The 23944-nt window shown below is 39.5% G+C and overlaps 1 protein-coding gene across 1 annotated transcript in view; it reads left to right on the forward strand.

The window, feature by feature from the left end:
- Nucleotides 1-21755, forward strand: part of pebp4 (phosphatidylethanolamine binding protein 4) — a 69161-nt gene extending 47406 nt beyond the window's left edge. Inside the window, exons 3-5 of the mRNA XM_023958552.1 lie at nt 13848-13893; nt 14142-14258; nt 21518-21755. Coding sequence (XP_023814320.1) covers nt 13848-13893; nt 14142-14258; nt 21518-21609 — 255 coding nt within the window. The 3' untranslated portion in view covers nt 21610-21755. The remainder of the gene's footprint in view (nt 1-13847; nt 13894-14141; nt 14259-21517) is intronic.
- Nucleotides 21756-23944: the final 2189 nt, after the last annotated feature.

Consider the following 23944-nt stretch of genomic DNA (forward strand, 5'->3'; position numbering starts at 1 on the left):
GCATGTCTGTCTTTGTAAACAAAAATTGCCAGCAGGAAAAGGTCGCAACTGTGCTAGATGCAGTTTCAAAATTACATAGGTGTGTAGACCTCAAAATTACGCCCTGGCTCAACCAAGGGCCACCTGGAAGGGAATGCCTGCTGCGTGCCTTTAGAGGGATTTGTCATGTTAGGAAATGAGAGAAAATAACATGGAATCACAGGTCACCGAGTGTTCTTACCGAGTACACAAGTTGATGAATCTTCTGTTTGCAAAGTATGACCTGCTGTGCTATTAAAGCTGCTGAAACTGTGTTTTTTCCTTAATGAAGATAACCAAGTCACACAATCTCTCTCTGTAGCTGCATGTGTGTTTAACCTGTAAACTCTGAGGTTCCTTGCGCAATACAGACTTTTAATTCACAATATCGCTGCAAATGAATGGGCCGATTATCGTGGGGAAGATGAAGAGGTAGTCATAAGTACTTGGCTTGAGTAGAATAAACGAAGGAGGGGGTGGGAGGTGGGGGGTGGCTGTGGCAGTACAGCTCAGAAATAGAGCTGTGAACACCATCTGTCATGCTCTCTCTCCCCGTCTGTTAGCCTGACTGCAAGTAAAAGGGAGAATGATGCTCTCAGAAGAGTAATAGAAGAACGTGGGTGCTGATTGTCGTAGGTGTGGGTTTACAGGGTGTGCAGGGGGGGGGGGGGGGCATACAAGGAGGTGCATGAGTAACTCTTGCTGACAAAGGGAAGCACTCACCCACACAGAGATGGAGATGGGTTGTTGGGCAAGTGGGTATTCCTGTTGAAATAGCACCCCTGCACCCACCCACTTCTCTTTTGTGGGCTCCTATTGGCTCTTGTCAGAGGATTCCTTACAGGAGTTATGTAGGCACTTCAGGCAGGGACACTGCTCATCCTCTGCCCTCAGAGGAAGAGGAGTTTACAGTTCATGTAATATTAAGCTATGAGCAATTTTATCTTAAATGACGTCTTAAGTCATCAATAATTCCAGATCAACCAGTGGATAGTACTTTGATGTCCCAATTATTCCTTTTTAAACATTTTCTGATAGTATTAATACTTTTATGTACGAATTCTCATTAATTTAATTAAGAAATATATCTTGAGTTTTCTGATCAGTTAAGGAATTGATCTACAAAGCTGAGAACCAGGTTTATAAAGTTAATGTTGTTTGATGGGTGTGTGTGTGTCATTACATGTTTTTTTTAGATTTAGTTAAATTGCAGATTTATCCAAAGTAACTAACAAATGAAAATCAAAACAAGCAAAAATCAGGTCAGGGTCACACTGTGGTTTGTGCTGTAAGAAAAATGTCTTCAGAAGGACAGAAAAAGCCTCCATTACTTTCATAAGTATTATTCATTGGTCAAACTGTGTAAAGTGTGTAGGATCTTTCACCTTTGTTTGAGTCAGAGTGTAAACTAGTCAGTAACACACAACAGCAACCAATGCTACAATAAGCAACCGACAGACGTGGGATCGAACGCAGAGAAGGGCACAGCTGGAGACACGTCAGCTCAATGTGGTATGAAGACGTAACATGCACCTACACTTAACATCAGGGAGGAAAGAGTGGAGAAATCTTAGGAGAAAAGGATATTTTGGAAACTTTATAAAACTGAATGTTGCATCAGTTTTACATTAGAATTGATGGAGTTGCCATCCCTTTCTTAGGATCTTACTTCTGCTCCAAAATAGCACTTTTGTAGGTTATTAAACTTTTATAGTATACCATCAATTTGGTTTACCTACTATCTATATGACCCTATTGTTTTAGGAAAATGTGTTATATTAGGAATTTTAAAGCTCCTTTTTTTACCTTTTAAGGTGTTTTCTTTATATAGGCTCACAAAATTCTCTAAAAAAGCTCTTTCAGGTTTTCCTTTGAATAGATTCATATTAACAGTTAGCTTTAAAAAGAAAAGACAATGAACACATACTATAACACCAGAAGTATTTGCTCGTCCATCCAAAGAATTAAATAACAGGAGTTCCAGTCACTTCTATGGCCACATGTGTCTCTTTCAGGCATGTAGACAACTTCTACAAACATTTATGAAATAAAAGAACCTCCCTGAAAAGCTCAGTTGTAAAATTTCCACTTTGAGAAAGCTCCACTGTCTGTAAAATTAAAACATAATGGAATATCAGTTACTTCACCACTAAGTGATGGGTCATGGAAACTGACGGAGTAGGGTCATCAGATGATGCACTTACTGAGCAGATGCCACCAACTTCCTGGCTTCAATCACTGCAGTCTGCCAAAATTCTTGTGATATTCTGATTAGCCTAAGGACAGTTTGCATAAAACTTCATGAAATGTGTATCTATGGTTAAAAAGCTGCTTCAGTGCCATGCATACCCAAATGAAGAGTAGAGTGTCAAATGCAGTGGGGTAAAGCATGCTGACACTGTACTCCAGAGCAGCGAAGAAGCAATATCTGGAGCGACAAATCACACATTTCCATCTGGCAATCTGATTAACAAGTGAGGGATTGGCATTGCCAGGAAAAACAGTATTTGTTTGGCTGTACTGTACCAGTGTGAAGTTTGGTGGAGGGGTTATTTTGATGTTGAGTTGTTTTTCAGGAGCTTGGCCCCCATAGTTTCAGTAAAAGGAACTCTGGATGCTTCAGCATACCTAGAGATTTTGGACAATTCCCTGCTTCCAACTTTGTGGGCACAGTTTGGGGGAGGGGTGTGTGTGTGTGTGTGGAGTGAATACCTTACTGAGTACCCTAGGTCACACTTCCTTCTTCCCTCATTTTTTGTAGTTTTAATTTCCTTATTGATGCTCATTTTGTGTGCCCTTACCTGGAGGGTTTCAAGTGTGGAGCTACAAAAGTAAAGTTGCACTGGCACATTTTGTTTTGATCTGTCTGTCAGTGTCAGCCTCTTCTTTGCTGCCCTGTGTCATTACTGTAATTGCTGGTGGAAGCAGCATTCCTAAAGTATGAGTATTTAAGGCCGAGTCACATTTGCTCTGATTAGATAACTCCTCAGTTACAATTGATTTAATTCTCTCCAGAAAATCAATGTTTTATGTACATTAGTATGCCAACAGCATTTTTTTGAGTAAAATGAATTTATGTGTGGTGTTGTGAGGTGATGGAATGTATAATCAGTTTGTTATTAAATGTGCAGGTAAAGTTTTTTTCTTAAACCTAAATAAAACAAGTTTTTAATAAATCTTTTCTACAAATATTTTTTTATAATTAGTATTTTTCCTAAAGATGTTTTACTTCCATTGTCCTGCTTTTTTTTAATACGGTAGCTTTGTTTCATTGAACGTTTAGTGTGTTGGAGTAACTATACATGAATAAAATAGAATTTATATAATGTGAAATATGACTGCCAGAGGAGAAAACATTTGCATGAAGACTGAGATGCCTTCTTTAAAAACAGTTCGAAACCAATTCCAGGCTTTTTCAACGTTCACCTGTTGATGTTAATAAATGTTGTGCTGCCTTCATTTAGCCTTGCAGTAACATTTTACTGCAAACGCAGGTTTTGCATGGGAAGCTTAACTGTTGTACTGGTTTCTAGCCTGCCAGGAACTCATTAGGGTTCATCTTTCTGTAGTTCTCCATGTTGTAAATCCTTGTGATTCTCATATTTGATAAAACCTTGGTATATGGAGTTAATTCAGTCTCAATAATCAGAAATGCACACAATCTGTTTTACAAATGCACACGCTCCGATTCACAAATGTCATTTTATGCAAACGTGAAAAATAAATTCGGAAATACACACCCTGTGTTTCACAAACACACAGATTGTGTTTCACACATGCACACTAAATGTTTTACAAATGCACAATAAGTGTTTCTCACAAATGTGCACACTGTTTTTCACAAAAACATTTTAGAAATTCACAATAAATGTATCAGAAATGCACAGTAAGTGCTTCACAAACATGATTTTTAGGTACACATGTGATGTGAACTCACAGATCATTCGAACTGCAGACTGTGCATTCAAAATCCCGTTCTCGTTTGTGAATCTCCCCGTGTGTGTGAGAGATTTTTCTACGGTGAATATTGAGACTCATCTGACGGAGCGGGTCAACTAATGTCACCATTGGCTAGTGAATCTGTCAATCAAACTCATCGGCAAAGCAGGCGGGTTCGCTTTTAGCCAATCGAATGGCCCCTTACACTCCTCACTTTCAAAGTGACGAGGGAGGGAGCTGTTCAGCACAGCAGTTGAAAGGACGCGGGCGGCAAACATGGCGGAGAGGTCTTCTGAACGGGATCAGTCTCAGCCCGTAAGTAATGCATTTGATCATTCCCTCGTCGTACGTCCTGTAATGTTATTGAATACTAAGTTGAAGCGTTCTCCTTTGCCAAGTGACATGTGTGAATGCTTTATGAACACTGCAGCCGAGTCGTTTGCAGAGTACCCCCACCGCAAATTAGCTCAGCTTTGTTTTGCTTAGCCTGTGCAAGTTGTGTCTGCCTTTGAGTGTGAGTGAAGTTCAAGCCGGTGTCGGTTCAAGCTAGCGTCTATAGCCAATGATCTGTAGGTTCTTAACATGATTCAGATAGAACTAAGGGGAAAAGCATGCCGGATTTACAGCAGCAAAGAAAGTTTAATAAAAAGTATTGATTTGGAGACGGCGATTTGTTTAAACACTGATGCTATGCTATGCTAACTAGCTAGTTGTTCCGTGTGCTGCCTTTATGTAAACGCGATCCGGGTTAAAGTTAGACACAGCATTTTCACAACCCAGACTTTAAGACGGGGTGGACTGTGCAACAAAGTTAATTCATATGACATTCATGAAAACGGCATTTTTTAAATATAACATACATGAATCCACTGTTGAATGAAAGAAGCCTCATTAAGTTTCTAACGTTAGAACCCGTATTCATTGTGATGACCAGCCTTGTGAGATTGTGTCAGAGTGACAGCCACTAAATTCCCCGTATCTTTACTTCCAATGACGTAATGACAAGAATCCCAAACATTATGTTTTTAGGCTGTTTTGTAGTCGATAAGTAGTCACAGAAAGGGCGGATGGGAGAAATCAGCTGTCAACAGTGATTAGAGTAGAAGTTACTGTAAGTATTACTCACAGGCTTCCTGTGATCAGTGTCTTGTCTCTGATTTTTTTTTAAAGGTGTTCTTTACTACAAGCTCAAGTTATCATAGCAAGAGTGTTTTAAAAAAATTCCCCTTTCATATATTTGAAAATTATGTAATTTAAGATCAGACAGCTAAATGATCTAATCCATGTTTGTTGTGTTTTTATTTATTCTCTAAGAATTACTGAATGTGACAGCGTGACAATCTTTTGTTCCTCGTGCCATCAGGCAATACAACTCTCTGGCAGGGCATCTTACAAGTAATTTCTTTTAATTTTACCCACTGATTTTCCAATTATTTACCTTTTTTATCAATCTTTTTATTTTGTGATATTTCTATTTGTAATGCATGTGTGTTTATGTGTTTTTTTTAAGATGGCCATTTTTAAAAAATTTCCTCAGGGATTATTAAATACCCTTCTATTCTATTCTATTCTATTTCATATTTTATCATCCTATTGTATTACTGTTTTACCTGTCAATTGGGAATTTAGCATTTTTGCCCCTGTAAATATCTGACAGTTGAAAGTATTTGTACTTGTATTCCATGTATCCTGTACCTGAAGATAGCAGACAACAACTGTGCAGACACCCACTTGGCCTTCTTCAGTGACGCTGTGAACGTTTATGGCTTTCCTCTGAGGTATTCATGTCATTCATAAAGAAATCTTTTATTCACATATCAGGCAGTATAAGTACTTGGTTATTTGTACAAAAATAAAATAACTTTTTTTAGACTCCTCTGAAAAAAAAGGCAACTCTAAAACTCTTTCCCCTCATGAATAACATTTTACCCCCCCCCTCAGTCTCTCGCCTCAATTTTTTCCCCAGTGATACATGTAACCCACTCCTGCAAATTTTTTAACCTAGAAATTCTACTTATTGGCAACGTACATAAGAACATTACATTTTAAACTGATGTGTACCGTATTGGCGATGCATTTGTAATTATGTGTTTGAGACATGATTTTCATGTTATTGTCAGGGTGAGAGGAGATCATGGATGAGAAAATGTGGGCATAGCCGAGTAAATGCTCACAGTACGTAGAACTGACACAAACAGCTTCATTGCAGGAAAAGTGTACACACAATCAACGGTGAGTTGAACCTAGTTTTAGAAGCTTTAATATATACACAGGGCTCCAGACTGCGTCCATTTGGTCGCATTTTGCGACCAAAATTTGAGAGTGTGCGACTGAATTTTACACCCAGTCGCACATGTGCTACCAGTAAATTTGCCTCCTCCACCCTCCGTATTTTTTATACATTAAACATGAAAGGAGCACGTCAATGATCGATGAAATGAGAGATGAAATCATCAATGAGACGCGAGCGCACACGCACGCAGGCAGACACACACACACTCGCGCGAATACTCATGAGACTGGAGCACACGCGAGCACACACTCGCGTTTCATTGAGTGATGCCTGAGGCGGCCAATGCGTCTGAGAAGAATAGGGAAAGTCACTGCAAGTGGCTAAAATATGTGGAGGGGCGTGGCCTAGAGATAATCGAGCGCGCGTAAACATCTGTGGGAAGGAAACGGAGACAAATATCATCACAACCTGATATGTGCGTCTGAGCTATGAGCAAGCGAACTATTGATTCGTTCTTCCGACCTGCAGCTAGTGTACCAGTGACAGAGTGTACAGCAGGGGTCTCAAACTCGCATGAAATCGAAACTGCAGCGAGACTGAAAGAGACCAGGAATTAGGAGTTGTCCTTAACATTCAATTTCGTTTTAATATGCCTCTCCCCCTAAGTATGATCTGTGATATTACATCTTTTATAATTATTTTAATGTTTTGTAATGGATGTAGCCTTTTTTTAATCAGTTGGTATTTTAAATTATTTTAATTGATCAGTGAACTACAAAAAACCCATCAGGACGCATGTCCCATAATGCATTGTTTTGTAGTCTGTAGGGCAGCTTTTAGTCAGTTCAATACTAAATTTCCAGCTGCGTTCGCTCTGATTGGTGTCTTGCTCTCACCCCTTTCTCGTGATATTTTTGTTTTGATTGACAGGTGATGTTGGAGCAAAAACAAAAATATACGTCACACACCAGGGGCCTGTTTCAGAAAGGAGGTTAAGTGTAAACTCTCAGTGCGTTAACCCTGGAATCAGGGAAACCCTGGGTTTTCCGTTTCAGAATGGGAGGTTTGTTCAAACCCGTTTCTGAAAGAGAGGTAACTTATACTCGGAGTCAGTGTCCATGGTTACTTACTCTGTGAACCTAACCTGGTCGGGAGCAGGTTTTATCCTCTAAACTCAAGGTTTCTGCCGGTCCCCTCCCCTTTTTAAAGACGAAGCGGTATTTTTTGCTTTAACCTTCATTGCCCAAATTTCCGTCACACAGAGACAAGTGACAAGAATGGCTTGTCCTTTTTTGGAGGACCCAATAGACGAGGAGGTTGCATTAATTCCTAGAGAATTACATTTACGTCGTGTGAGGATTTTGAGAAGACTCAATTTTTTGTCATTGCTCCATACGTTTTTGTTTGAGCGTTACCGTTTTTCGTTGCAGTCAATTACATATATACAATGAAAACAACATTAGGTATTGCTATGTAGATGTTTCATATGTCAAATATTGTCAACAAAGCTTACATCCATGACATACTCAAATTTGACCTGATTGAATTATGTTTTTATACTTCATTTTTAGCTGCTGCCATGTTCTTTTAATTCCTGCAGGATTGCATCTACATGAAAATGAAATCAGGGACATTGAATTAAATTAATGTAACAATTACTTTTTGGAAACACAATTTGCTAGTAGTACTGCTTACTTTCTTAATCCCATATAAACCTATACCACTTGATCAATACAAGGGTAGTGTTGCAGTGTGTGTGTGCTGAGCGGGGTGCGATTGCAGGTGCAGATGGGGGGGGGGGTGAGCACGGAGCGAAGGTGTGTGCGTGGTATATATTGTGTGTTCGGAGGATGGAGCACTTAGTTAAATAAAGAGAAGGTGTCATTCCCAGAATAACTGTTTTGGAGTCATTCTTAATCCGCTCTGGAGGTTGAGGGTTTCCGACGGGAAGTGAACCCCGAAGGAGAATTCCCTTCGGCCCTGGAGGAAATCTCCCCTGCGCTTCTGACCACGGTCGGAAAGACGAGAGAAAAGAAAGGAGAAGTCTTCGCGCAGCGAAAGGTTTAACAGTAGACAAAAGTTCACTTTTAAAAACACAATTGCATGTATTAATATTAAACTGACAAACGTTTGCAAGAGGGGAAGGTTAACAAAAAAGTCCTCTAAACATTACCGACGTTAAATGCATTTTCCCCCAGATTGGTTCTGTACACTATGCAGCATTTCATGCATTTACACCAGGAATGAGACTTCAAAAGTACACCTAAATATCACCATTTTTTATTTCACACCTTACGCTATTTAAAAAGTTATTACAGCCAATATTTTATAACAATGATTTAAATGCAAACTTACGCATTAACTTGAGCAGCTACGTTTTCCCACGCTAACTGTCTCTGTTTTGCAGATGCAGCGGTGTTGCTTTTCTTCTGGAATTTGTGCTCATATTCACTGTAACTCTGCAGCAGCACGTCAAGTTCAGCTGGCAAAAAATAGGCAGACCTCTTTTTTTCACGGTTGCCATGGTGACTCGTGATATCTGCGCTCCATTGATAATGGCTTCTTATAGTCGCGGTGCGCACGCTAAACTCCGAATCAGTCCACTCAGAGTTGATTGACCTAACTCCGATCAGCTTCTCTGAAACAGAAAACTCAGAGTTGTTAATCTCCCGATTGACCAACTCAGAGTTCAAGTTCAACCTCAGAGTTGGTTGAACCTCCTTTCTGAAACAGGCCCCAGGTGATCTGTGCAGTGTTGCGTCCATCTGGGTGATCTCAAACACGCTTATTGTGCATCTTGGCTGAACCTATTTGGTGTCACCAACATGAATTTCAATCCTCTAATATTTACATACATTTAAGTATTGTTTGAAACTGTGAAATTACGAAAGGTTACTACGGTAATCACTTGTTACTAAAAACTTTTTTTTATTCTAAATGTATGGTATTTTTTTTACTATTTTTACTTAGTTGTACTGTCGTGACAGCGATGGTGATGTCAGTTTACCTTCTTGTTGCATCTTCAAAAGTGCAGAATAAAATATGACACTGAATTAGAAACAGCACATTGTAATTTCTGCATCTATTATTAAAGTATTTATTAGTAATACAGTGGAAATTAGTAGATTTGGTTAGAATGTTGATTTACGGTATGCGCCCCTAAATTTTCTGGTTGTGCCCCTAAAATTTTCAGTTAGGGGCCACTGTGCTCCTAGTGAAAAAAGTTAGTCTGGAGCCCTGATACATAAAAGTGAATGATGTATTAAAAATAAATCTGACAATATAATATTTCTTTTTGCTTTTTTCCAAATACAGGATTGAGCTCCTCTGGTGTGATGTCTTCGTGAGTGTTACTGGTTTATATTACAACATCCTGCACTCTCTTGAGGACCGAGACTTGCTCAATATCAGTCACATCACGTATTCTGCTGCCATTACATTTTTCTACCACGCATTCAGGCCAGTTTGGATGTCTTTAGTGACGCGTGGGACACCCATCCAATCAGGACGGAGCAAAGCATGACACCAAATCAGCTGTGGCAGTTGGGCTTGACCCAGAACCCTGTTTCTGATCCCCGGGTAAATGCTTTATTTAATCTCACTGTACTGGACAACTGATTTGTGTGCAGTTTGACTAAAGTGGAAAGTATCAAGAAGAGTATCATGAAATCATAATGACTACAGTGAATATTCATCGAAAATGAATGAAAAGGATTATTGTTGTGTGGTGCAAACAATTTCCCTAAATTGTTTGTTTGTAGGAAGAATAGCACATCTGCAAGTTCAAAATGCATCACAATGCATGGCCTTATGAGCCATCAGATGTACTAATGTCACTACTTTGTTAAGGTTCACTTATTTGCAAATTCTAAACAGTTATGGAGATATGAGGTCTGCCTGCAAGCAACAATATAAGTTATTATTAGTCGGTCACTGTTCCTACATAATCTAAAACACAAAAAAAACAGTGCTGTTCATAAACAGTATCTTTTTTTTTTGTCAGGGTATGCTGGTTCCAGAGATTGAATGGGAGGAGAGTGGATCCATGGCTGAACCTCATCCTGGGATCAATGTCCTGGTATGGGACAGTCCCCTTTTGGGTCCACAAATGTTGGAACTGCAAGACGACATCAATCCATTGTGGAATTCAGACCGTTTGGGAGTTGACCTACATCTTTACTGTCCAGTGTGTTTAGAACTTAATTTAGGTGACATAATTACATACAGAAGAAGAGAGACTGAGGGGAGTAAGACAGAGTTCAAATCAATACTGCTGTATTGTTCAAGGGACTTCATTGTATGTAAGGATGTTATGAAAATTAGTTCCAGTTTAAATAAAATTCAAATCAGTAGAGATCCCACATTTGCTTAAATTTTGATGTTTTAATCTGTCCATGTTTTCACTGAATTTTACTCTGCAATAAAGGGTGAATGTTTGCACTTTGTTGTTCTATGACCATCTTTTGTTGTGTAGTATTTAACCAGCTATAAAACCCAGAGAGATGAGGATCTTTTTTGCAAGGGTGACCTGGCCAAGATGTGTATATGTATATGGTTACAATATAAAATCACTGACATTTGAGTTATTAAAAAAATAAAATTAAGGTCAAGCAAAGTGACTTCGGGCTGAGCAGGGGAGGTGTATATTGGGCGTCTGTGATTGACAGTGAGATGAACTTGAGGTAATGTAGTCCCACTGCGTGGTACGGAGCAAAGTGATGCCAGTTTCTCCACAAAACCTGTGGAAGTTGAAGATTTTTCTCCTCCACCTTCATATGATCAAAACCGTGTCTGAGTGTTGAAATGACGCTAGCATGAAAGCTAAGAGAATAACGTACAAACAATCCCGAGTGAAACGTTCATTTTAAATCTCATGACCAGTACAGAGTTCGATGGATTCAATGTCAACTGCATTCAACCAATGTTGCCTTGCTTCCAGGTCCACTGAAAAGTTGCACAAGCCAGTAATTTTTGACAACCGAAGGCAATAAACCGACAAGCCATGCTAAGGCTAACACGCTAACGACCGACTGGTACAGAATCAAATATGGGCGGGGCTTTTGCCACCCGCAGAAAGCGTAGAGAAAGTGTAAGGGGCCATACGATTGGCTAAAAGCGAACCCGCCTGCTTTCCCGATGAGTTTGATTGACAGATTCACTAGCCAATGGTGACATTAGTTGACCCGCTCCGTCAGATGAGTCTCAATATTCACCGTAGAAAAATCTCTCACACACACGGGGAGATTCACAAACGAGAACGGGATTTTGAATGCACAGTCTGCAGTTCGAATGATCTGTGAGTTCACATCACATGTGTACCTAAAAATCACGTTTGTGAAGCACTTACTGTGCATTTCTGATACATTTATTGTGAATTTCTAAAATGTTTTTGTGAAAAACAGTGTGCACATTTGTGAGAAACACTTATTGTGCATTTGTAAAACATTTAGTGTGCATGTGTGAAACACAATCTGTGTGTTTGTGAAACACAGGGTGTGTATTTCCGAATTTATTTTTCACGTTTGCATAAAATGACATTTGTGAATCGGAGCGTGTGCATTTGTAAAACAGGTTGTGTGCATTTCTGATTATTGAGACTGAATTAACTCCATATTAGTAACACCCCCATAACAAAGTCCCTGAGAAAGATTTCCCACCGTGTGAAGATCTCCTGGTAGTTTATTCTTTGAGTGAGTTCAGCACTTCACAGTAAAAAAAAAAGTCAACACTGTCTGCTCCTCACAACTGCTGTGATATCAGCTATACGCATTAATCACACACTGGACGCACTCTGAAGTTACTGTGATTTTGATTCCTTATAAATATTAATAAAGTGATATGTTAGTTCATAATTCATTCTTTTTTTACGTACTTGGTTACATTTCAGCATTGCATTAAATTACTGCTGTTGAAACTCAGTGTATTATATTAAAATTAAAAGGGCAAGGGGCGCCTTGGAGAATGAGCGAGAACCAAGCATTAAGATGTGAAAAAATGTTGCATGCACAAATGTTGACTACCTGTTGCTATGGCAATGAGTTTGGATCCTGCAGGCTGCAGGACTCTTGATATTTCTAAATAAAGCTATTTTTCACACTGATCTTTGGATGAAGATACGCACAATTGAAACAGTCCTCTGAATTGTATTAGTCAGTGCAAGCACCACTTTATGCAACTACCAGGCAACACTTGTGGCAAAACATCTTACAAAACAGTTGCAGGTTAAAAAATATTTAGGTTTACAATTAATGAGGCAGGTTGTAATTCTGCCAAAACACTTGAAATGTATTGATGCCAATCTAGGCATCCTCTCGTAGGTATACTTTGAACTCTTCCTCTGTATCATTTGTTTTTTTAATTCCAACTATTAAACCTGTGACTTGTTTTGATGGTCTTCAATGAGACATTTGATTATAAATCAGTTAATTTGTTTGGTTAACAGCAAATGTGGTCATTTATAAGAAGCTGAACTAAAGGATCCTTAATCATAGATATATTTTTGTCTCCCTGCCTCTCTTCAACACTTGCCACAATAAGTGCAAATGGTGACTACTTTCTTCCAAAAACAACATGTATGCTGTTTGCATTATGTTTTAAGTTGGTTGAGTGTGTGTCTCTTAAGATGTGTGTGTGTCTGTGTCATATGGGCAAACTCAATTTCTTACTTAAAGATCGAAAACCAGGAATAAATAAAAAAACAAACATTTATCCTGCATGTCTTTTGTCCCAGTGTTTTCGTCTATGAACGTAGTACCTATGCCGTCCTGTAGGGGGAGCCTGTGCACGGAGAACAATGCGCACAGAAAGGTGCTGAGACCACATTCTCCCTGTCTGTAATGGGGGGACTTCCATCCTTACCTCAAGTGGGTTTGGGGTCATTTCTCAAACGACATATTTAGTCCTTTTTCTTCCCACTCAGGGATGCAGCAGTTTTGTTCCAAACGAGCATGTATATTAAACAAATATGCCTGCAAGCAATTTGCAGTGTAAAGTGTCTGACTGTGTGCTTCCTGAGGAAGAGGGAGTTGAACCTGATAAATATACAAAGGAACGGCTTATAAGTACCTGAGCTTTCCAATATGTTACATTATCTCTGTTTCTAGGCAACAGAAATTTAATATACAATTAATAATATGGGAAATTGGAAATCTTCTTTGTGCCTTTATTTGCTTGGGAACTGTATTATGCCTGGGATTTTCCTTCCTTTGACAAAGTTATTGACTTTTACTTGCTGTAAAATCAGAATATCTGAAGCACAAGCCTGTGCTAATTTTTTTAAGAGTAAGATCTTTAACTAACTGGCAACAGCTGTCAGTCTGTGTGTGTGAGTTGTTATGTTGCATAACTTTTTTGATTTGTTTAAATTTTAGGATGATTATGTGACAGAGACTACCTTAAAGCAGAAGAGGGTTGAAGCACAATTTACCAAGAAGTGGGTTGTGTTTTCAAGTTCTTGGGGTTTGAGAAGTGAGTTGTGTGAAGGATGATCCGTCCGTGGGAGCCGGAAACGGGACAGCACTTTAGGAAGTAACATAATTGCCTACAGCAGTTTCTTTGAAATCTTGTTTGGGTATTTATGGACATTTTTTGTATTGATGAAAACTAAACGGACTCTTTATTATGACTTCTCAGGGTGACTTTGTGTTTCAATTTCTAGGGAAGGGAACTGAAAAAAGGCAAAATAAAAGGGAAAATTCTCACTGGTAAGAAAGATTTTCATTGAAATATCTTTATCTAATGGATGATTTGCCATTGTGTTTTTATTTTCCATGGTAAATGTTTAAAGTCATCTAAAATATGTAAGCTTTTGTTTAGAGCTATATATGTCTGTTCAAAAGCAGAAATGTATCAAGCACTTTGATTATTTTTTCCAAAGCTTTGATAGTCTGCTTATGACTTCTGTTTCCTCTTTGACAGTTATAAGATGAATATATGTCGTTTTCCTCTCTAGAGTATCAGCCCCCCACCCCACCACAGAAGTCTGGTTTCCACCGCTACCAGTTCATGTTGTTTGAGCAGCTTCCACAGACCCCAGTGTCGCTCTCTGATGAGGAGAAGTCTTCCCGCGGTAATCTCTCCACTCACACTAAACAGACTTTTGTAGGTTCTTTTTTCTTTTAGTTCATGTTTTCTCAAAGTTTTAAACTTTGATTAAACAAATTGACTTGTTGAAGCCTTAAAACAAACAAATTTAAACCTGCACATTTTTCTGGGGCAAAAAGAAAACTGTCTTTAGCTTAAGTTGATATATTCCTGACCCCACAGCAGGTAACTTGGCCAACAGCTATTATTTAAGAAAAAATGTATTTAGATTAATTTAAAACTAGCCGCACAACCTTTTATCACTCTTTTCACATTTCTTTTAACAAAAATCTCACAATTTTGGAACAACAATATAATTCCCCAAAAGTTGTTTATGAGAAAATGAAATATTTTGTTTTTAGATAAATACATTGTATTCACAACTTTTGACAGTCATGTGGCTTAAAGGACCAACAGAACTTTTTTTTTTCCAACGCATTCTCTCTGACAGGTCTAAAGATGACAGAATACAGAAGTCAGAGATGGTTGAGGATGTTTGTTTGTATCTTCATACCATGAGAATTTGGAGTTACTTTACGTAGAGCTTCGTCTCCGAGAGCTTGAACTTAACAAGAGAAATGTTAATGAGGTTAGTGAGTGAGTCTGTTTGTGCGTTAATGCCTTCAGGGTCACGACAAGTATTACTTGCTCCCACGCACACCTGCACCAGTCTGCTTGACCATGTGCTGTTAACCTCTGCCAAATCTGAAATCCCCAATCCGCCGTGTCAGAACACATGAACATCCAATTTAGTCTTAGCCTTGATCATTTTTGATATAATTACCATTTCATTGTTTATTTCTCTCAGAAGTCAACCTTGTTTGTCTTACAGAGTTCTTATTATGTTTGAATTGTGTTTTTTCCCCACTTATCCATCCTCTGAAGTCTGTGGGAAGGTGGGAAACAGCACTTGGATGCAGAGCGCAGCACCTCACAGGAGGCGTGTCTGTCTGTCAGTTCTACTCAGGTCACAGCCAGTGATTTGAGGGGAGATCAGGGTGGTTTGAGACTTCAAGCTCAGCGGCCGTGAAAAACCAGAGCTGCCAATCTCTGCTTTTTGAAGTTTTGACAGCTTTGTTAGCAAACAATCCGGGCACATTAGGCTGAAGTCTGTTTGATGTTCCAACTTTTAGAAAAAGAAGTGTCAAAAGAGGTGTGCTTTTGAGTGTTTTACGGTTTTTTCTCACATTCAGGGAGATTGAGATGAACACTTATGACAGTGTCGGTGATCCACGGTGTCACAGCTGGTTAAGCTGAAGAAGGAATGGCATACCGTATGTTAACTTAGCATGAAAAATAAAAGAAAGCATCTTTGTGTCTGTTGCTCCACAGCACGACTTGCCCCCACATTATAAAGCAATTGATTAAAGAGGTCCATCCTTAATCTCCTGGATGAGTTCAAGTCCTGCAGTAGCACTTCCTCTCCTCTGCCAACTGTTCTCTTTATTTAAGGGAAAAATTCAATTAAAAATTTCAATCTTGGATAATCAAATGTTGCCCTTGATGAGTGGATTCTGGAAAGAAAACCTCGTGAAGACGTATGATGGAAAGAAATGGTGTGGATTCTCTCACAATCTCTTCTTATTATTAATTATTCAATTGTTTATTCATTTATATTTGACTGACGGGCACCTGCTGCATTCTCATGGCCTTGATGTTGATCACAGCATTCGCTCCCCGACAAGGAGAATGAAGGGAATCCCATGCCTCCCCACCTCCTCCGTTAAGTATGTTCACTTATTAGCGTCTGTCCTCCCTCCATGTGGTATGACACAGAGAGCATTTTTCATAGCCCATGACATTAATTGATGAGATTTGTGAAGGGAGTGCATTCAGACGTGGGTGGAAGACTCCTAATGATCGTTTTCCACTTCCAGTAGGGCAGTTGTTGACTCAATTTCATCTCAAATTCATTGTCTTTTTTTCTTTTCATCTCAGCCCGTCGCTTAAGTAGTACCAGGGCTGAACAATTAGAGGTGGAGCAGGGCTGTCTTGTGGAACCGCTGGTGTCTGCTGTGCCTCCTGGGTTAAGGTTGGGAATGTGGGTCAGTGAACCGATGGAGACAGCTGGTTTGTTACACCAGGAGCTGCAGGGGAGCTGCGCTCTTGGCATTAGGCACAGGGGCGTTATCATAGGGAATCCCTATTGCACTGGCTCAGGAAGGCTGTCCCTGACTGGAGGCTACCCCTGTGCCAGAGTGGAGAGGGGGTGCAGGCGTGGGCGCTCAGGCCCTCATGATACTTGTCAGCCACTTGGCAAGCCCTTAATATGTCCTGCTACTGTTTGGTGCCGACAAGTCAGTTTGTCAAGGAAAACAGTGCTACAATGCCGGGAGGGAAGCCTCAAGGTCTTGAGAGAGGCTGTTTAGTGTTGTTCCAGTCTATGCAATAGTTTGCACATACACTCCTCTCACATGCAACTCTCCATCTCCTGACCCAAACCTCAACACCATCCACAGACTGTTGGGAAGCAAAGGCTTATTAGCACAAGAAAAGCAAATTTTGTCAGCTGAAAGTGACAACAAAACTGAAAAAGAAATAAGCATTTTGGGCCATTTTATGAAAAGAAAAAGAAAAAAACTACAAGCAGGACAAAGTGCATGGTGACCAGATAGTACAAATGAATAGATCACAGTGGAGTTAGCTGCTGGATCGCGCCCGTTGCTCATCTTGCCTCTTAGAGCCCCTACTGCCAGCTCAGCACACTCCACAGTAATTGAAGCCATTTGCGATGTTGCAGTGTGGTAATGGGCAGATCCATGTCTACCACCCACCCACAGCCTCTACCATTAATCAGAGCTGCGTGGAGTCAAGAGAACAGGATTTGGTTGCTGCAGTAAGCCTGACTTTCAGCCAGTAGTCAGTTGCCTTAAAGGAACATGTTGATGTTCTGAATTTTGGCTGCTTGTGTCTTTTTTATTTATTTACTCTGTTGGGTCTTTAGCAGTTTGGAGGAAAAGTTTCTTAGTTTTTCATGGAACTTCTTCACTGTATGTGCAATTTTGCAGTGCCGATAAAAAGGAAATTACCTAACACCATTAAAGAAAGTTTTTTTTTATTAGAAACTAACTAATAAAGACAAGCAGTGAAGGGGATTTCCCTTTTAAATATAAAAAAAATTACTGAGTGATTCATAACAAAATATAACTTTAAAGTCGAATAAAAGATTAAATATTTAAAAGATCAACAGACAGGAGGACAGAAATTGTGTCACTCAACACCTATAAAACATGTGCAAACAAATTTAACATCAGTAAATGTGTTAAAAGAACATGTTGAATTTTTAATGAAATCTATTTTGCATCAATCTGCCATTTGTCTATGATGCATACAATTTGCAATATATTCACTATGTTTTAATTTACAAATATCCTGAAAGCACCTTTTTAGCCCCCCCCCATGTAAACATCAGCTAAGATTTTTAGTTTTTGTTAAACATGATACTTAATTTATATGTACAAATGTTTTTGACAGAAATTCCGTACCATTGCAAATGACTGTTTAGAGTTGTTTGTAATTTCACCTTGCCTAAAGCCACATTTCTAAAATGCAGTTAATGTTTAACTAAGTTTAATTAAGTTACTTTTGCTATGTTATTGTGTTATACATACATGTTTTAAACATTGTTGAGAATTTTTGTCTTGCTTTATTATTCTTTTACACCTTTTTATTGTGATGCAAGCATATCCTTTGGCAAAATTGAAAAGCCCACTCTTGGCAAATGTTTTCCCTGTAAAAAATAATCATTGTGGCCTTTTTTTAATTGTACCTCACTTTTCCCGGACTGTCATATTATAAAAGTCTTATTTAATGGTTTTTTGTTCTACTTTTTTTTTTTAAATATTAAACTTTATTCTAAACAGTATGACCCTCATGACACATGATGCTTTGATGGAATTTGCTCCAACATTGGTTCACAATGAGCTATAAACCATCATATAAACCAATCTGATCCCATTAAAATTGGTACTTGCCCAACTGGGCATGACTGAGACGAATTTTCACTACAGAAGCTCTTGGTTGTTGACTGAAGCCTGCGTCTAAAGCAACGTTCACACCAACGTGTGTTCAAGCAACGACTTCCAGTGAAAAGTCTATGTAAAGGCGCATACATGCATGTTTGGGCTTCCACGTTAAAAATTATCACATCCACACATAACTACTCAAGCTTCTGCAACTGTTTACAGGCTCTATGTACAAAATGCTTGACTGGTGGAAGCCAGTTTAGCTTTGACCTTTGCCAGCTACACCTAAGTCTACTCAGAATCATGCATGCAGGCTGCATGCATTTATAAATTCTACTTTAAAGATCCACTCCAATGAAAATAGTGTTTTTAACATGTTCTTGTAGCATTTTTCTCATGATAGAGGGCATATATAAAGAAAATTAAGGTTAAAACAGTTTCTGAGTGTTTCATTATTCAAATTATGGTGAATAAGGAGCAGATTGTAGTTACGTACAAACTACAAGGCCACCAACTTCCTGCTCCGCTCAATTGTGATGCATCCATTTGCAGACAAATAGATTCATGTACATCTTCAGTTTCCTCGTCTGAGCTGGGATCTGGCTCAAAACTGTTTGGCTGGACAGCTCTAATATTGCTCGCCATTTTTGTTGCACCGCCAATGTTAGGGTGGGTTTGTAAGAGGCTGTAAGCTAGCAGGAGAGAGTGTAAACAAGGGGATGATAGGGAATGAGGTCAGGCTTTCTCCTTGCCACAACAACTCAGAGGCAAATTCCTAAAGAACTCCTGCTGCTGTGAAGAATCTGTGTCCTAGAATAAGGCACAGTTTTTTTTTTTAGTTTGGGTAAAAACATCATAACCATAATTAAAAGACCACTGGGAACGCTTTTACAATAAATCAAAAGATGATCAGAGTCGGGCTTTAAAGTTTTGTAAAATAACTGCATGAGAAAACAATCAATACATAACTGTAATGATAGAGACATGTCCTCACAGAGGTGCCAAGTGTTTGAAAATTGATCATGCAGGAGAACTTAATAAGTGCGGTTTGTGCCCGACTGGAATCATATGACACTAAGCCTTTCATTTAGTGGAATGGAGCTGTGACAGAAAAAGCCTCTTCCACCTATAGATGGAGGGCAAACGCTAGTAAACCGTAGAAAAGGATAAAGAAAATGACGACCCCCCCCCTGCTCTTCTGGTGTGAACACGGTGGGCTAAATGTACGTCCAGGAAAGCATAAGAGGCCTGAAAAGTTTCTGCCTATTTAAATGTTGTTTATATTTTACATTACTGATACCACCTAACTGATCCAATCAAGATCAATGAAGATCTTGATTTTTTATGACACCTCTGACTCTCCTGCAAGAAGAAAGTTTACTGGGATTCAGTATCTCTGAAACACTGTAAGAGGTTTAACAGGGACACCACCCACACCACTAAATGTAGCAGTTCTGTGTCACCTCACAGTAGTCCTGATCTTCCTGCCATACCCAGACAGAGAAGCAAGGTGGAAACAAAAGGAGAGGCAGGAAGAGTTTAACATCGCCCTCAGGTCTCACATTATCTGTCCTTTCCATGAGCATGCAGATTGGAGAAGCGGAAACATGTCTCCGCACTACAAACAGGCGCAGCCTATTTTAAGGTCACTGGTAAGGCTAGGGTACCAGCCAGTGAGATAGCAATAGATATTATGAATTTGTCTCATATTGGATTGTGCCCAGTAATTACACAGTTTTAGTTAGGATTAAGTGTAGTCTTGCCTGATTTTGACTCTGTTTGATACTTATTGGAGGAAGTGTTGCCTAACGCTTCTCTGTAAAGCACGTTCTCACCACATAAAAGGGGAAAAAAAGTGCAAGTCTTGATGTGTGATTCTCATAAGAGTCAAATCTGCCACATGAGTTGTCAGCTGTGTCCAAGAACATAGTGTGGAGTAACCCTTCAGCTTTCTTTAAAGCATCACCTCTCAGGGATAGGAGATGAGCAGAGGCAGTGCATCATCTGCGAATGAAGCACAGGCCAAAAGGGCCGCTGGGGCCATGCCCTCATCATTCAGATAGGTCACTTGACTCCATTGCCCTGCCTTGATTATTGGTGGCCTCTTTGCAGGCAATCCTCATTCACAGGGGTGACCCTGTGAGATTCAGGTACTCATCTCTTCATCTCCAAGTTATTTATTCATCATCTTTCCCAGCTGAGCTCAAAGCATGACCTGAGCTAGTGGCAAATCCGAAACAATAGGATGTGACACTGTCTTGAGTTGCCAAAGAAAAAAATGCTGTTATGTTTTGATAGTTTTCTCATGCTGTTGTTTCACAAAACTTTAAAGTAGAATTTATAAATGCGTGAAACCTGAAAAATGAAAGTCTTTAACAAATATTTTTCTGCTTGAATGATTCTGCGTGGACTTGGGTGTACCTGGCAACGTCTCCGTCTTCTGGATACAACATAAAGCTCTCTGATGACAAAAACAGGCCAAGAATCAGCCTGTAATGCAGCTGCAGCAAGAGGTCAAAGTCAGTAATTTTCTATCCAGGCCTTGTTGAGTTTGACCCCTAACTGTGAGGCTATTCTCTCCAAAGAGTTGGACCTTTTCAATTGTTGGCTTTCTTCTTGTAAGATTACCTTTCTGAAGTTTTTTTCCCCTTTGAGCAGCTGTTACAGCAATTACTCTGCATCATGGACATACCAGAATGTCACTGATTCCCCAAATTACATTTCATAGCAGCCGAGCCTTCTTCTTGCATGCATAAACATATGAATATGCATACAAACACTTTCCTTCTAGAATCTGTTAAAGTTTGCAAGTTTAAAGCATGCAGTTTTTTTTTCTCCCTTGGAAGGATAATTGTGAAAATGTCTTTTGTAAAAGGAGGGTAAGCTGCAGGGAATCAGCGGTTGTCAAAATCTAAGTGATATTGTCATGCCAGCCGGATGGCCGTCTGGTGTTTGTTTAAAAGGGGAGGGAAGAAAAAAACAGTCCAAGCCATTGAATCATATCTTCTTGCCAATACGTCCTTGCATTCCCACCTCCATCATTACAGCAACATGTTTTATTTTCAGCAGTGCTGTTCTCAGTGACTCACATCGCAGAGCCATGTGCTGCTCAGTTAGGCCTCAGATCCCTTAAACACAGAGCAAGCGGTCAGAAGAAATGCACTCGCAGTGTTCCAGAGTGCATTCACACTCGTGTAGTATTTTGGTGTTTTGTAACACACTTGAGTTTCTTCTTCCTTCTGTGTTTTTAAAAACTGGTGTGTCTTTCCCGCTCCCTCAGGTAAATGGGATTTTCCGGCATTCATCACAAGGTTTAATCTGGGGGAGCCTGTGGCCGCTCTGCAGTTTCTCACTCAAAACTTCAAAGACTGAAGGATAGTGAGATTCTTCAAATGGATAGAAAAAAAAGACACAAAAATCTATGTGTAATAATTGAAAATAAAAGATTGTTCTACTTTTATTGTTTTCCCTTTTTGTTCTCTGCAATAAACAGCAAAAATCTTCAAAGCCTGCACAAATCGGCCTTCTGTGCTTCTATCTTATCACCAGGTTTAAGAGATATTTTGTCTTTGAGTTGCACTAACTTTTTGGTTTTGATGTTGCCCCATATCTCTGTCACGTGGTCTGGAACCAAGGATTTGGGAGATAGATTTCGACTTCAGCGGGGATTTCTTAATAGTTTCCGAACACTGTCGACAAGAGAAGGAAGACGGCCTGATATCACAGCTCGGTGTGGAAAGAGTTGGTTCTAATTCAGGGGAGGAAACACGTCAGGGCCAAAAAAGGAAGTGGGAGGTGAAACCGAGACCGCAACATGCCGGATGCTACAGTGGAATTGGAACCAAAATACTCAAGAGTGACAAGACAGGGGGTGGGGCTGTGGGGTCATGTCATGCTGTGAGTGAAGGGAATTTGTTGTGTAATTGTTTATCATATTTCCGTTGACCACTCTCACTTCAACTGGAAACAATGAGCTGCTTTCAGGTTCTGGTTTGATTTTTCTGAACAAATATCTGCTGTGTATCTTCAGGACAGTGAACCCGTTTTGAACTCAGAGAGGCGCTGAAGTGCCTCACCTGGCAGATCTGCAGAGGATGGTGTGTGCGCTAACTTTTCAACCCCTTCGTGAAGAGATACTTCTCTGACTTTACAGCTGCTTTGTAGCAGGTGGGTCAGGCTCATACCCCTCCTGAGGAATATTGGTTTCTAACCAGCAGCTCTCCACTGGGATTGGTTTGTATCAATACCCAGATGTCTGAAATGGGCTGGATTTACATGAATGCCTTTGATGTTCTGATGATCAATCTTTTGTTGGTGGTTTCATTGACCCAAGTTTGGTGTCTCATCAGCGGGCCAGGCAGGAGTAGTTAATGGAGTTTCTCTTCTTCCTTTGGTGGTTAAGCCGGGCCTGGTAAACCTCTATGTGGCCTCTCTGTGAACTGTTGGAAGTCATTGATCAAGTCGTCCTATGTTTGCTTTGTTTGTCTCCTCTACTTAGCAGTCAAAGCATCCAAATCCACAAACAAAACAGCCAAAGCGATTCACACCAGCATAAAGTTACTCTGAAAATCTACAGCTTTTTCAAACGGGTATTACGTCTATGTCTGTCGGTGTTACTTTGACCTTGATTTGTCCGTCTTATTTGACTTAGGAAATCCTGTTTCTCACAACTGGCAAGTGGGTTATAATTCAACATTCATTGAGCAGGATGCCAAGTGGGAGACCACTCTTCCAAAACCACCTACTTAAATCCATCAGTACTCGAATCAAATGCCAAAATCTGTGCTCCCAAAAACACTGCACTTTCTTCCCCCTTCAAATCTTGGAGATATCCTGCCAAAACAGCTGGGTTTTGCCACTCAGCTTCCTCAGATGTGTTTATTTTTACTCCAAATGTCAGGAGAGTTATTATAGTTAAGAAACACTGACAGCTGTAGTTTAGTGCTGCAGATCATATTTGTTTCTCTGAGAGAAAAAGAGCGGCTTCTCAACATCCCCCTGATGACACAAGAAATGCATTTAACAGTTAATGTATTCAAACCTACATTAATTAGAGGGAATTTGTATAATAAATTCAGTTGCCTAAGCGGCAAGAAGTGATCCAATCCACATGGTACATTTGATGCTGAAGAAGCACAAAAGATTTGTGTCACTTTTTAGTTCATTGCTTATCGTGAGCAAGAGCAGAATTATTTGGGACTTAAATCTTTTCAATGAATGGCAGCAATAAAATCCCCTTCCTTTGTTTTTTATTTGTTTATCTTACTTATTTCATTTAGTCTTCTAAAGACTGGTATTGCAAAACTTTAGTGCAGTTTTGAAACACAAAAACATATCAGTCCTTACTTAGAACTCACCAAGCAACGCTAAATAGTCATTATATAACCAGCAAGAAGTGAGTAATTCCTAAAAGTAACTTTTTCCCCATTAAAGATTTATTTCTTCAGTGTTGCTGTTTCCTAAATATAAGATGCTATTCCTTTTAGGAAGAGTTCAAAACCAACAGATCTGACAAACTGCAAACAGTCTTGATAGTTTAAAACAAAAAACAAGTTTCTGGAATCCAAATTAAAGATGACTTTATTTATTTGAACCCTATTTAAAGACCCACTCCAATGAATATAGTGTTTTTGGTGATGTTAACATGATCTTGTAGCATTTTCCCATGATGGAGATCCTTTTTAAATGGAATTTAAACTTTAAATTG

Source organism: Oryzias latipes, chromosome 9 (genome assembly GCF_002234675.1).
Source record: "Oryzias latipes chromosome 9, ASM223467v1".
NCBI classification, from domain to species: domain Eukaryota; kingdom Metazoa; phylum Chordata; class Actinopteri; order Beloniformes; family Adrianichthyidae; genus Oryzias; species Oryzias latipes.